Source organism: Polyodon spathula, chromosome 3, assembly GCF_017654505.1.
Source record: "Polyodon spathula isolate WHYD16114869_AA chromosome 3, ASM1765450v1, whole genome shotgun sequence".
NCBI classification, from domain to species: Eukaryota; Metazoa; Chordata; class Actinopteri; order Acipenseriformes; family Polyodontidae; genus Polyodon; species Polyodon spathula.
In genome coordinates this window covers 94,043,859-94,059,559 of record NC_054536.1, presented here as the reverse complement: position 1 = coordinate 94,059,559, position 15,701 = coordinate 94,043,859, and the positions used below count along the sequence as shown (strand labels likewise).

Sequence of the window (15,701 nt, the reverse complement as noted above, 5' to 3'; positions counted from 1 at the left end):
TAAAGATGTGGTGTTTCTACAGCTGCCAGCAGGAACAAAGCTCTATGGGTCTGATTCACAGAATGTTTTTGTGGTATTAGTACCATTTCTGTCTTAGTATCAGTGCTAATATCCTTCTTAAGAAAATGATCTAACCCACAAAGGTCAGTCTTGTGTGCTTGAATTAGTGCTGTTAACACATTTTCTTAATAGTGCTTTTTAAATACATTTGGGGCATTTCTGTGTTAATTATATAATCCACGCAATCCACAAAGATGTAGGAGACTTGTTAGTACCTTCTCAATAGGGCATTATTAAAACCAGTTATTTGTGTTTGACAGACAGCATTTACTTTCTACCATATTGTTTTCTAAATTATGTCTCATAGATTGGCCATGTTTTGTACCTGGACTTCTATCATTTTACAGTTATTAATAGTCTCTTCAACTAAAAGCTTTTCTGCTGTAGCAGCACACATGCTTTAATGGGAGAGCTTGAAAGACAGGCCAAGACAAAACTGCCCAAAACTGTTTTATTATACAGGTAGTATGACTATAAAAGTATTTATTGTAGTGTGAAATTGTAATCACTTTAACTAAATCAGGGATTGTTTGACTGCTGATATCTCAGGATGTAAATTTTCTCTGTGCCTTAACATGTCAGGAAAAAATAAAAATTAACATTTATAACCATAATTTAACGTAAACATTAGGGAAGTGTGAAAAATACTGTAACCCCAAGAAAAACGTAACCTGTGCACACAAGGCAATGCCAGCTTTAGCCAGTATGTCACTGAACTGAGAAAACGGGCACTGTCGTGTGAATTTGGAGAATTAGAAGAATCCCTAATAAGAGGCAGAATTGTTTGCGGATTTGCAACACATTCTCTGAGAGAAAGGCTTCTGACTCTAGAAAGCAGTAAACATCTGCAGAGCATTTGAGACGACAAAAAGTCAAATGAAACTGATGAGTGAAGACGATACATCGCAAATAAGCAAGCAGATAGACATAGTAAAAAAGAAACAGCCTCGGGGGAAAAAAATAAACAAACCGAAAATAAAAAGTACAGCCCGGGCATGAGGAAGTTTAAATGCAAAAGATGTGGATTATAGCATTTGCCACAAAATTGTCCAGCTTATGGAAAGCAGTGTAGAAAACAATGTGATACAATGAACCACTTTGCAAAGATGTGTAAAACCAGGAAAGTGCACACAACTGAGAATGATGAAACAGCTTCAGAAAGCAAACTTTTCATAGGAGCTATAATAAAATCAAATGCCAAAGAAGATGAATGGAAGGTGGATTTAAAGGTTTGGGATACAGTAGTGAACTTTAAGCTTGACACAGGTGCACAAGCTAATGTAATCCCTACAGGCTTGCAGAGGCAATCAGCTAGATATATAAAATATACAGAGGCAAGCAACTAGAGAAAACAAAAGTAAGGCTGTGCACCTACACAGGAGAAAATACAAAAGTTGAAGGCAAGTGCTTACTCAACGTGAACTGCAAGGATTAATGCCAAACACTTCAATCCCTAGTAGTTAAAACAGATACACAACCCATTCTGTGAATAAGAGCATGTGATAATTTGAACTTAATTCAGAGAGTAATGGCTTTAACTACAACCGATATTCTCAGTGAATATCAGGATGTGTTTCAGGGTATTGGCTGTCTGGAAGGAAAACATCCTATCAAAATAGATTAAACCATTCCACCCAAAATACACCCAACCAGAAATGTTCCAGTCATGCTGAGAGGTTGACTTAAGGCAGAAGTAGACAGAATGGAGAAACTTGAAGTGATCAGGAAAATTGAAGGACTGATTGAGGAAAAACCCGATGGAAACCCAAGTCTGCCTGGATCCAAGGGGTTTGAATGTGGTAGTCTTCAGAGAGAGCACGATTCAATTGCACACAGTAGAGGAGATTACATGTAAACTGCCTGATGCAAAGTACTACTCAGTCCTGGATGCAAGCTCAGGCTTCTGCAACTCAAGATAGATGACCAAAGTTCCCTACTCTCCAGAGTCACACAGAAAAGATCAGGCTTAACAACAGAACCCAGAGTCACACAGAAAACATCAGGCTTAACAACAGAACCCAGAGCCACACAGAAAACATCAGGCTTAACAACAGAACCCAGAGCCACACAGAAAACATCAGGCTTAACAACAGAACCCAGAGCCACACAGAAAAGATCAGGCTTAACAACAGAACCCAGAGCCACACAGAAAACATCAGGCTTAACAAGAGAACCCAGAGCCACACAGAAAACATCAGGCTTAACAACAGAACCCAGAGTCACACAGAAAAGATCAGGCTTAACAACAGAACCCAGAGTCACACAGAAAAGATCAGGCTTAACAACAGAACCCAGAGTCACACAGAAAAGATCAGGCTTAACAACAGAACCCAGAGTCACACAGAAAACATCAGGCTTAACAACAGAACCCAGAGCCACACAGAAAACATCAGGCTTAACAACAGAACCCAGAGACACACAGAAAACATCAGGCTTAACAACAGAACCCAGAGTCACACAGAAAAGAACAGGCTTAACAACAGAACCCAGAGTCACACAGAAAACATCAGGCTTAACAACAGAACCCAGAGACACACAGAAAACATCAGGCTTAACAACAGAACCCAACACACAGAAAAGAGGCTTAACAACAGAACCCAGAGACACATCAGGCTTAACAACAGAACCCAGAGACACACAGAAAACATCAGGCTTAACAACAGAACCCAGAGACACATCAGGCTTAACAACAGAACCCAGAGACACACAGAAAACATCAGGCTTAACAACAGAACCCAGAGCCACACAGAAAACATCAGGCTTAATAAGAGAACCCAGAGTCACACAGAAAAGAACAGGCTTAACAACAGAACCCAGAGCCACACAGAAAACATCAGGCTTAATAAGAGAACCCAGAGTCACACAGAAAACATCAGGCTTAATAAGAGAACCCAGAGCCACACAGAAAAGATCAGGCTTAACAACAGAACCCAGAGCCACACAGAAAAGATCAGGCTTAACAACAGAACCCAGAGTCACACAGAAAACATCAGGCTTAACAACAGAACCCAGAGTCACACAGAAAACATCAGGCTTAACAACAGAACCCAGAGTCACACAGAAAAGATCAGGCTTCAGGCTTAACAACAGAACCCAGAGCCACACAGAAAAGATCAGGCTTAACAACAGAACCCAGAGTCACACAGAAAAGAACAGGCTTAACAACAGAACCCAGAGTCACACAGAAAAGATCAGGCTTAACAACAGAACCCAGAGCCACACAGAAAACATCAGGCTTAACAACAGAACCCAGAGTCACACAGAAAAGATCAGGCTTAACAACAGAACCCAGAGTCACACAGAAAAGATCAGGCTTAATAAGAGAACCCAGAGCACACAGAAAAGATCAGGCTTAACAACAGAACCCAGAGCCACACAGAAAAGATCAGGCTTAACAACAGAACCCAGAGTCACACAGAAAAGATCAGGCTTTAACAACAGAACAACAGAACCCAGAGTCACACAGAAAAGAGGCTTAACAACAGAACCCAGAGCCACACAGAAAAGATCAGGCTTAACAACAGAACCCAGAGTCACACAGAAAAGATCAGGCTTAACAACAGAACCCAGAGACACACAGAAAACATCAGGCTTAACAACAGAACCCAGAGACACACAGAAAAGATCAGGCTTAACAACAGAACCCAGAGTCACACAGAAAAGATCAGGCTTAACAACAGAACCCAGAGCCACATCAGGCTTAACAACAGAACCCAGAGTCACACAGAAAAGATCAGGCTTAACAACAGAACCCAGAGTCACACAGAAAAGATCAGGCTTAACAACAGAACCCAGAGACACACAGAAAAGATCAGGCTTAACAACAGAACCCAGAGACACACAGAAAACATCAGGCTTAACAACAGAACCCAGAGACACACAGAAAACATCAGGCTTAACAACAGAACCCAGAGACACACAGAAAACATCAGGCTTAACAACAGAACCCAGAGACACACAGAAAACATCAGGCTTAACAACAGAACCCAGAGACACACAGAAAACATCACTTAACAACAGAACCCAGAGTCACACAGAAAACATCAGGCTTAACAACAGAACAGAACACCAGAGATCAGGCTTAACAACAGAACCCAGAGACACACAGGCTTAACAACAGAACCCAGAGCCACACAGAAAACATCAGGCTTAACAACAGAACCCAGAGTCACACAGAAAACATCAGGCTTAACAACAGAACCCAGAGTCACACAGAAAACATCAGGCTTAACAACAGAACCCAGAGACACACAGAAAACATCAGGCTTAACAACAGAACCCAGAGACACACAGAAAAGATCAGGCTAACAAGAGAACCCAGTCACAGAAAAGATCAGGCTTAACAACAGAACCCAGAGTCACAGAAAACATCAGGCTTAACAACAGAACCCAGAGTCACACAGAAAACAACAGGCTTAACAACAGAACCCAGAGTCACACAGAAAACATCAGGCTTAACAACAGAACCCAGAGTCACACAGAAAACATCAGGCTTAACAACAGAACCCAGAGTCACACAGAAAAGATCAGGCTTAACAACAGAACCCAGAGTCACACAGAAAACATCAGGCTTAACAACAGAACCCAAGTCACACAGAAAAGATCAGGCTTAACAACAGAACCCAGAGTCACACAGAAAACATCAGGCTAAACAACAGAATCCAGAGACACACAGAAAACATCAGGCTTAACAACAGAACCCAGAGACACACAGAAAACATCAGGCTTAACAACAGAACCCAGAGACACACAGAAAACATCAGGCTTAACAACAGAACCCAAGTCCACAGAAAAGATCAGGCTTAACAACAGAACCCAGAGTCACACAGAAAACATCAGGCTTAATAAGAGAACCCAGAGTCATACAGAAAAGATCAGGCTTAACAACAGAACCCATAGTGGAAAAGATCAGGCTTAACAACAGAACCCAGAGTCACACAGAGTGATTGCCAACACCATGGAATAGTAACGGAAAAAAAAGTAAATTAAAATTATATTAAAAAAAAATAAAATACATGAATTTCCATTTGATGCTGTTCGCTCTTTATAGTAAGAAATGTAATTTAAAAAATATCAATAACCCAGCCTGATACTAGATTTAGAACTAGTGATTCCTTTTATGATTCCTTGCTGAGCAAGACATACAGTACAGGGAGATATTTTTTCAGCTACTTGTTTTTTGAAAGTATATAATGCCTCATCTTTATAACAAATGTGAGCTTTATAAAAAAAAACAAAAAAACAACAGGTTTAAATCACAGCTATGTACAACACAGCGGAGGGATGAAAGAAGTACACTTGCAGGATTCAAATTACAGAACGGAACACTGTTGAACATCTGAACTTCTGAAACACCAAGTCCTTTATCTGATTAGACGTGAACCCATAAATAAACTTGAGGGGTGTGTTTCTGTGGCGCTAGATGATGAGAAGAGTGGGCTCATATACTCACCCGGTATCTGTTGGCACTGATCTGCTCCACCTGGAATCTCTTTACACAGCTACACTGAGACACATGCCGGCTCACCTGCGGAGTGCAAGAGCAAAATGTACTTTTTTATTTTTTGTGTGCTAGTGTGGCATTTGCTGATGACTTCTGAGGACAGGAATTCAATTTAAATTAATTTTTATTTATATTGTGCATTTCATACCACAGCATCTCAAAACACTTTACATGTCAGTTAAAACAGAATGAAGTATGCAGCATGAAGGAGTAGTAAAAATTACAAAGTAATAATATAATAATAATAATAATAATAATATAATAATAATAATAATAATAATAATAATAAAATAATAAAAGACTACGCAAATGACAATACATAAATCAACTTAGAATTGAAGAATACAGCAAATGACAAAGAATGATAAAACACTAAATTACAAAAATAAGCAAATAAAATAGATACAAACAATTCCGTTTGTAAGGCTATACTATAACAGTAAGTCTTTAATCTTTAATCTCAGCATCTCTACTAGATAAAGGCAGTAAGTTCCACAATCTGTGGGCATTATAACTAAAGGCACTTTCTCCTCTCCTTTTACATTTGACCTTTGGGAGACACAAAAGGCCCAGAGACAAAAAAAATAAAAATAAAAATAAAACTCTTACTAATTTTCTCTTTGATTAAACTTTTAAATAGGGTAGAGTTTTCTTTGGGGCTTTCTGTTTTTTTTTTTTTTTAAATCAAATAGAGAACCACCAAGTGAAAAACAGAGGAAAAAGCCAACCAAGACTGAGTGAAAACGAAAATATGCATTGCAGTAAAAGTACAATGCCTCGCAACAGGAGGGATGCTCTAAGTATGGCAACATTTGAAACTGCATTCTGGAAGGATGAAATAACACAAAATAGAAAATAGAACGTGTATGTAACTTCACTAACCCCTTGTGTACAACACAATCATAGCAGCAGGATTGACTCAAAGAGTAAGTACCTATAGCATTGTATTCTAAACGTGTAGTAATAAAGCAAAGCAGTAATAAAGCATATTAGTACAATATTTTAGTAACCTGAACATGCCATCTAAGAAACGTTAATTTAACTGCCTCATTCTAAAGCTGTGTCAAGGTATTTAATATTGTTTTAGTGCAATGCAATTGGTGGCATTAGTGCTCCCTTATGAAAACAACCTCCATGGATTACGTACCAGAGCAGTGCACCATGCACTAATTTAAAAAACCTTTCTTTAAGTCCCTGTCTTGCCTCAGGACTGGAGGAAAACAAAGCAGTTACGTTTTTTTTATTTTTTTTTTGTATCGTGTTTTTGCTCAAACTTGTGTAACGGGCTGTATTGTGTGACACACGGCTGCTAGGAACTCTGTCCCGTCAATGAGATGAGAAGAGGTTAAAAGGTCTAAAACCACGGGTGGCTCTTTTGCACTGTGATTATGACGCCTGCTTGTGGTGCGCAGGGTCGCCAGTTACACTTGCAAGTCTTGTCTAACAGGGTTGGAGAGAAAACAAAGCAGCTTTTCCTACTTGGCCTCTCACCTCCTCATTGATCTGGTCTGCATCAGCACTCCGGCGATATGGGTCACGGCTCGGGTGCAGAGCACTCACAAACTCATAGTAGTCTATAAAGCCATCTCCATTCATATCAAAGATATTGGCCACTGCAGTCATCTCCAAGGAGTTGGTGGGGAATTCTGTATGAAAAGAATGAGTGAAAAAAAGAAAACAAATAATATTATTAGTAGTAGTATTACAATCTAAATAAAATCTTAAGTTTCAATGGATGGGTGAATTCTTAAAGAATATAACCTAAAAATAGTCAACAAAATGTGTAATGGTTTTGATTAAACAGGCACAAATGTTAAGTCCATCCAGTATATTGAGGTTTTATTGTGTTTCCTTCTATAGAGAAACTTGTAAGTAGACACTACGGATTAGTGTATACATACCTCTACCATTGTAAACATTTACTGTGGTATACTGTACCCTGGTGATAACATTGCAAAGTGTAGCGAAGAATAGTGAAAGCATGGTAACCCGCATGGCGGGCATGGGAGAATCCTTGTTAACTTTGAAACTACCTTTACCATTTACTAGGGTTCACTTTTATTACAGGGTGGGAGATGTGCTGCACAGAGACAGCTGCACAGGGTCTGAGCTCACTGGATGACAGGACATTGTCCATGAACTCCTTCTGGCTGATCCTTCCATCCTGGTCCCTGTCGATGCTTCTGAACACGTCTAGGATGCGAGACTTGAGGTGACTGATCCACTGCATGTACCTCTTGCGCCACACGCTGAAGTCAAAGTTTGCAAACTCTTCCAGCTGTGAATAAAGACAAAATCATAAGACCAGCAGTATGACAGCATCTGAGGAGGCAGACTTTGAGCAACTTGACTGATCCAAAACCGTGCACTTACGAAGTCAATGTTAAGCAAAATTTCAATTTATTATTATATATATATATATATATATATATATATATATATATATATATATATATATATATATATATATATATATATATATACACACACACACCACACACACACACACACACACACTCACACATACAGTGCTCTCTCGCTATAAGGCTCTCAGTTATAAAGCACCTCGGATATAACGCTCCTGCAGCATGTCCCCCAATTCCCTATACTAGTGATTCATGCAATATTTCTACAGTAAATACAGTACCGGTGTTATTCATGTCAAATTCAGGATGGCAGCGCTTACTAATGGCTGGGGGCCGACGGAGAAAGCAGGACAGTTGGCGGATGCATTAGAGGGAGAAGCGCTGCAGGTTCTGCTGGACTTGGGCCCAGACGAGGTGGCCCAATACGAGGTGCTAACCGCAGCTCTCAAGCACCGTTTTGGGAGAGTGGAGCCCGCAGTCGGGTTGCGCCTGCAGCTGGCCAACCGCACTAGAGCTCCCGGAGAGAAACTGGGCATACAGGCTGCTGATGTCCAGTACCTGGCCCGGAGGGGGTACCCAACGTTCCCGCCAGCCACCCAGGAGGACCTGGCTGTCGAGGCCTTTATTCGCGGACTGACCCCGACTGCTCTACGTCAACAGGTCCGGTTTGCTGCCCCAACCTCCCTAGAGCTCGCTGTGTCTCACGCCGTACGAGTCGAGACGGTGCTTGAGGAGGGGGAGCGGGACCATGCCCCTGGGAGCAAGAGTAGTCAGCAGAAGAGGCGGCCTGACCACACACCACCATTGACCCCACCTGGCCCCCGGAGCTTACCACCCTCATCGGGGCGGCGATCACCCAGCCGGCTCTGACTCCCGAGACCCCCCCACAGCTGTGCTGGGGCTGTGGACAGCCTGGCCACTTACAGCGCCACTGCCCAGCAGCAGCTGCTGCACCACCACGCCTGACACAGCAACCGCAGGGAAACGCCAAGGGGCCAGCATAGACGGGACGATGCGTGCCCCTAGTCCAGTCCCCTTAATCGCGGACCACCCAGCTACAGCAGCCGCCACCAGTACTAATACATGTAGCCGACAGAGCGGGGCGTCACCCCCCACGGAAACAGCCGACCACAGACAATGCCAGCCAGCTATAACGGTAGGAAGGACCACTGCCGGGGACTTCTGCCATGTCCCCGTCCGCATTGAAGGGGTCCCGTGCACTGCCCTCGTGGACACTGGCTCCACGGTGACTCTCATCTGCCCTGATGTGCTCCCTGCAGGAGTCCGGCTGGAGCCCACCACCGTGCAGTTGCGCACTGTGACCAGAAAGCTAGCCCCCATGCAAGGAAAGGGCAACCTTGCTATTGAAGTGGCTGGACGGACCGTGTACCACTCCGTCTGGGTAGCGGCTGTACAGGACCCCTGCATACTGGGCCTGGACTTCCAGCGCTACACTGGCGGACAGCTAAACCTCCAGACCGGGACACTGCACATATAGGGGAGCCCGGCTTTAGCTTTAGCCTCACCCCTTGGACCGCTGGGTCGGAGTCGGGACTCCTTTGCATGACAGTTTCGGGATCTGCCGAGGACACAACAGACCGCTGCAGTTAGACGGGAGACCTCAGCACACCCCCAGGCTCCATCATGCGCCAGTCTCATCAGGGACAATACAGCGTCTCGACGGCCCTCCGGCCGCAACGCTCGCCAGCCAACACGGCCAGCCTCCGGCCGCAACGCTCGCCAGCATGTACAGCGGCCCTCCTGCAGTTCTGGCGTAGCCCAGGGGGATGCAGCCCTCCCCCAGGCAGCCCCGCCACCCTGCCCGGCGCCGCCAACCGCTACCCAAGGGCTGCGGGAAGATATCGCCATGCCACGCCCTACTGTCAGGAGTAATTCAGCGTCCCTAGCAATCTCCCCTCTGTCACCAGTCTCCACTGAAGACCCAGCTCTCAGCGCAGTGCACGCAGTCTGGCTCAGGAGCTGCGAAGGGCTTTGCACGGAAGAGCGTCGCCAGCTGTGGGAACTGGTGTACGAGTATCGCCACAGTTTCGCTACCGCCTCGGATGACGTGGGGCGGACACACCTGGTGCAGCACCAGATCGAGACGGGAGCCGCCCGCCCCATTAAGCAGCACCCTCGCCGCCAACCACTCGCCCTCCAGGAAGCCACAGAGGAGGTGCTGGAGGAGATGGAGGCGGCGGGGATCATTGAGCCGTCCGACAGCCCCTGGACCTCGCCAGAAGTCATGGTGCGGAAGAAGGATGGCAAGTGGCGTTTCTGTGTTGATTACCGGCGAGTGAACGATGTGACGGAGAAGGACTCCTACCCCCTTCCCCGCATCGATGAGTCCTTTGACTTGGTGGCCGGCTCTAGATGGTTCTCTTCGCTGGACCTCCGCAGTGGTTACTGGCAGGTTGCGCTGGATCCCTCTGCACGGCCGAAGACTGCCTTCTCCACTGGGCGGGGTCTGTGGCAGTTTACTGTGATGCTGTTCGGACTTTGCAACGAATGGCTCATGGAAAAGGTGCTGGCTGGAGTACCCCCATCGGAGTGCCTGGTCTACCTGGATGACCTGCTGGTCCACGGAGGGACCTTCCAGGATGCCCTGGCCTCCCTGCGTGAGGTGCTCCGGCAAGTGAGGAGAGCGGGGCTAAAACTGCACTCTGAAAAGTGCCAGCTGATGCGCCAGGAGGTCTCATTCCTCGGGCACCGATTGGGAGCAGTGGGGATCCAGACAGAGGTGGACAAGATCACCGCAGTGAGGGACTGGCCTATTCCCGTCAACCCCTGGCAGATTAGAAGCTTCCTAGGGCTTGCGTCCTACTACCGCAGGTTTGTGCAGGGCTTTGCCACCATCGCTGCCCCCCTGCACCGCCTCCTGTGCAAGGAGACGTTCGCCACCCTGAAACATGCGCTGTGCCAGTCCCCGGTGCTGGCTCCCCCGGATGTCCGTTCTCCCTTCCTGCTGGACATGGATGCGAGCAACGAGGGGATCGGGGCTGTCTTATCCCAGCCGGGTCCGGAAGGGGAGCATGTGGTGGCGTATTTTAGCCGGTCGCTCAGCAAGGCGGAGCGCTGGTATTGCGTCACCCGACGGGAGCTGCTTGCGGTGGTGGAGGGGGTCCGCCACTTCCGCCACTATCTCTACGGGCTCCCCTTCACCATTCACACGGACCACGCTGCCCTGCAGTGGCTACTGACATTCCGGGAGCGAGGGACAGGTTGCCCGTTGGATCGAGCAGCTCCAGGCGTTTCAGTACCGGATCCAACACCGGGCTGGTGAGAAGCACGCCAATGCGGACGCGCTGTCCCGTCGTCCCTGTGCCCGGGAGGGATGTGCCCATTGCAGCAGAAAGGAGGAGAGGGAAGCGGAGCTGTCCCACCGGGGGGAAGAGCAATGCCGGGTGGCAGTATCGGCTGAGAGGGTGGATTGGAGAGCCCATCAGGACTGAGACCCGGACCTCTGCCCCATACTACAATGGCTAGAGGAGCAGCGAAGGCCCCCTTGGGAGGAAGTGGCCCCTTTTTCCACAGCCACTCAGGGGCTGTGGGCTCAGTGGAGCAGGTTGGCCTTGCATGACGGAGTCCTTCAGCGGCAGTGGAAGGTGCCCGCCACGGGGGAGGTGAGGTGGCAGGTGGTTGTCCCAGGGGCGATGCGCCAGGAGGTGCTAGAGGCCCATCACCAGACCCCAGGCACTGGTCATTTTGGAGTGACAAAGACCCTGCGGCGGCTCCGCCAGTCGTTCTACTGGGGGCAGTGCAGGCAAGAAATGGAGGACCACTGCCGGCGCTGTGACATCTGCACTGCCCGGAAAGGATCCCAGGGCCGGTCGCACGCCCCACTCCAGCAGTACCAGGTCAGGGGGCCTATGGAGAGGGTTGCCATAGGCGTACTAGGCCCCTTTCCACGCTCCGAGAGGGGGAACCGGTTTGTTCTGGTGGCCCTCGATTACTTCACTAAGTGGCCAGAGGTGTACGCTTTGCCAGACGAGGAGGCGGAGACGGTCGCTGAAGCACTAATGGAGGGGTTCTTCAGCCGGTTCGGGGTCCCTCAAGAGTTGCATTCCGACCAAGGGCCGGCACATCCCGGGTCTTTGCCGGGATGTGCCAGTGCCTGGGCATTAAGAAGATGTGGACCACCCCTCTGCACCCTCAGAGCGACGGACTGGTGGAGAGGTTCAACCACACGCTGGCCGTGCAGCTGGCTGTCACCACCGCCACCCACCAGCGGGACTGGGACACCCACCTGCCTGTTGTGCTGTTGGCCTGCTGCTCTGCTGTCCAGGATTCCACCGCATGCACCCCTGCCCTGCTGATGCTGGGGCGTGAGCTGCACACTCCTGCAGAGCTAGCTTTTTGTCATCCCCCAGATGCCCCCAGTGTACCTCCAGGCCCTGAGTATGCAAGGAGACTGCAGGACCTACTGGAATCAGCCCACAGCTTCGCCAGGGACCAGTTGCAGGCTGCTGGGGTACGGCAGAAGCGGAACTATGACCTCCGAGTACGGGGGCGCCACTTTACCGCCGGGGAGCTCGTGTGGGTCTTCAGCCCCAAGAGACAGCGGGGCCATTGCCCAAAATTGAACAGCCACTGGCTTGGTCCTTGCCATGTCCTGGAGAGGATCAGGAACGAGGCCTACCGGGTGCAGCTACCTCACAGAGGACGCAAGGTAGTACTGCACTGGGATCGGCTGGCCCCCTACCTGGGACAACACCCAGCACCATCCGACCCAGCAGCTCCTGACAGTCCTCTCCTGCCCCCTCCCGATCCACTCTGCCCTAACAGTCCTCCCACCCCCAGGGCTGAGGGTTCCTCCCCTGACGGTTCAGTTTCCCTGTCCCCTGTGGCTGATGGGAGGCCGCCCTCCACACAGGGCTCCCGCCCGCAAAGACATCATCGCCTCCCGGGTCGTTTCCGAGACTTTGTTCTTCCCTCGGGGACGAGGGACTAAAGGGGGGGGCTGTGTAATGACCCTGGCGATGGCAGCATCCTGGACATTGTGTTTGTCTTGTTTGTTACGTCCTGTTAAGGTTCCGTGTATTGTGAGGGTAAGGGGCATGCCGTTAGTGTGTGTCTGCATGAGTGTGTGTGTGTGTGTGTGTGCGCGCAGTGGGCTGTTCCCCCGGAGGCTATAAGTAGGAGGGGGGGAGCCACGAGCGGGAGAACACGGGTGAATGTCTGAGTGGAGAGAGACTGCGAGAGACGGAGAACTGACTGAGTGCTTATCGACGAAGCAGAGTGCGGTGTAAAAGAGAGAGATACAGCCGTTTATTATTTTGGCATGAACCCCGGCCCAAACAGGGTTCCGTTGTGTTATTAAAAAAAAAATAAAAGCATGTGGAACCTCATCTGGTCTCCCCTCAGTCTGTCTCACCCCCATAGCACAAAACGCTACAATATATATATATATATATATATATATATATAGATATATATATATATATATTATATATATATATAATATGGTTTTATATAACCAAAATAAATATAGCACCAGAAATATCCATGTTTATTTCTTGTTATGCTTTTTGCAGATAAAGGTTGATGGTGTTTAGCCCCTTGGCTCCTATGTACTGTATGTTTCAAGACAGGCAGCCCTCACTTCTTTGATCCGCTGAAGCTGGTCCTGCAGGCGGCATTGCCTGTCCAGGGCCAGGATCCAAAGCTGCTGCCACTGGCTGACCAGCTGCCCGAGCTGTGGGGTCTGGGGCTCCAGGTTCTCCAAGGGGACTGGAGTGACTGGCTGGGACTTCACAGTCCCTCTCCGCTCTGAAACAGAAGCACAGACAGATCTCTCAGCCATTTCAGGGATCCCTGTTCTATAGACGTCACTATCCCTTGCTGGGGATGCAGATCCTGGATATACAGTGGAGACGGGTGTGCAGTGCAGTGTGTATGTACATAATTTACAGGCACACCCTAGATATACAGTGGAGACGGGCGTGCAGTGCAGTGTGTATGTACGTAAATCCCACTTAAGAGTTTCACATAAAGTATATCTAGAGGATCGCTGGTGGAACTGAGATGAAACTTGCTAAGGATATTACAATTATAATTTCAGGAGGCTGAAAGTCTATCTTCCAGCTTATAAGTCATGCCTACATTTTTTATATATCTGGAGAAGCCCTTACTTAATTGTGATGAAAGTTGTTCTGTATACAATGCATGTAAAATGTACATGAAGTGTGAATTCCAGCTTGTAAACAAGACTGTGCGTTCAAAACCCATGTAGAGTGTCTACTGACAGGGCAGGGCATTAGCTTTGACTAACACTATGTAACACAATTTTTGCTCCTGGGTAGTAAGTGTTATTTCCTACTTGCTTATGCCTCAAAAGTATAGAGAATGGCTATTATTCCCCACAAACTTTGCTTTTGTGACCAGGACAGTGATATTTTGAAATATCACTATTTCCAATGGGAAAACGGGCAAATGTGTGTCTTTTCGTTCACATAAACAAGTGTTACATTGGTGTTTTTTGAATCAATTGATTTCATTTGTTTGGGTACTATGTTTTCCAAATAACAAAGACTCATCATGAAAAGTTCGAAGCTGAAATTTTATGTATTAGTCACTCGCTTTTTCTGTGTAACCTTTTTATCACTATGTGTACCTATGGATCACATTGGAAATAGTGATATTTTGAAATATCACTGTCTTGGTCACAAAAGCAAAGTTTGTGGGGAATAATAGCCATTTTCTATACTTTTGAGGCATAAGCAATTAGGAAATAACACTTACTACCCAGGAACAAAAAAAAAAAAAAAATTGTTACATGGTGTAATCATTTCAGAGTACGCATCCCTTACTGGATGGAGTTTTCCGGCTCTGAGGTAGCTGAGGTTTTGGTGCAAGTTTCAGTTTGCAGGACTTGGTGATCTTCTCCACCTCTGGCAGCTTCCGGTTTAGCTCCACCATAAACTCCTGCAGAGAAGATAGAACAAAACTGAGAACTAGAGACACTGTTTAACAAAACTGAGAACTAGAGACACAACAAAACTGAGAACTAGAGACACTGTTTAACAAAACTGAGAACTAGAGACACAACAAAACTGAGAACTAGAGACACTGTTTAACAAAACTGAGAACTAGAGACACAACAAAACTGAGAACTAGAGACACTGTTTAACAAAACTGAGAACTAGAGACACAACAAAACTGAGAACTAGAGACACTGTTTAACAAAACTGAGAACTAGAGACACAACAAAACTGAGAACTAGAGACACTGTTTAACAAAACTGAGAACTAGAGACACAACAAAACTGAGAACTAGAGACACTGTTTAACAAAACTGAGAACTAGAGACACAACAAAACTGAGAACTAGAGACACTGTTTAACAAAACTGAGAACTAGAGACACAACAAAACTGAGAACTAGAGACACTGTTTAACAAAACTGAGAACTAGAGACACAACAAAACTGAGAACTAGAGACACTGTTTAACAAAACTGAGAACTAGAGACACAACAAAACTGAGAACTAGAGACACTGTTTCCTCATTTGGAAAAGAGGAAATGTTTTATACTACATGGTTTGGATGACTGTCAGATTCAGATTTGAAACTCAGATCTTGGTTTTGATGGGATTTGTTTCTGTGTTTGTTTTTGTTTTTTGTATGGAATTGATTAGTTTGAAATTAATTGGAAACAGAGAAAGGACTGTCGTTTAGCACCACATGAACTGCATCATTGAAGAGTGCAGTTTAATTAGTCATATACAGCAACTTCATATGGATTGCTGCTACCAAGTTTGACAACTCTTCAGGAAA

General features: G+C 46.5%; 1 protein-coding gene across 1 annotated transcript in view; it reads right to left on the bottom strand.

Annotated features, from left to right (window-relative positions):
* The window catches only part of macf1b (microtubule actin crosslinking factor 1b), a 62,364-nt gene that overhangs the window by 16,942 nt on the left and 29,721 nt on the right, over positions 1-15,701 (bottom strand). Inside the window, exons 31-35 of the mRNA XM_041242678.1 lie at positions 14,739-14,853; positions 13,532-13,698; positions 7,679-7,841; positions 7,055-7,209; positions 5,513-5,587 (exon numbers count right to left, since the gene is read on the bottom strand). Coding sequence (XP_041098612.1) covers positions 5,513-5,587; positions 7,055-7,209; positions 7,679-7,841; positions 13,532-13,698; positions 14,739-14,853 — 675 coding nt within the window. The remainder of the gene's footprint in view (positions 1-5,512; positions 5,588-7,054; positions 7,210-7,678; positions 7,842-13,531; positions 13,699-14,738; positions 14,854-15,701) is intronic.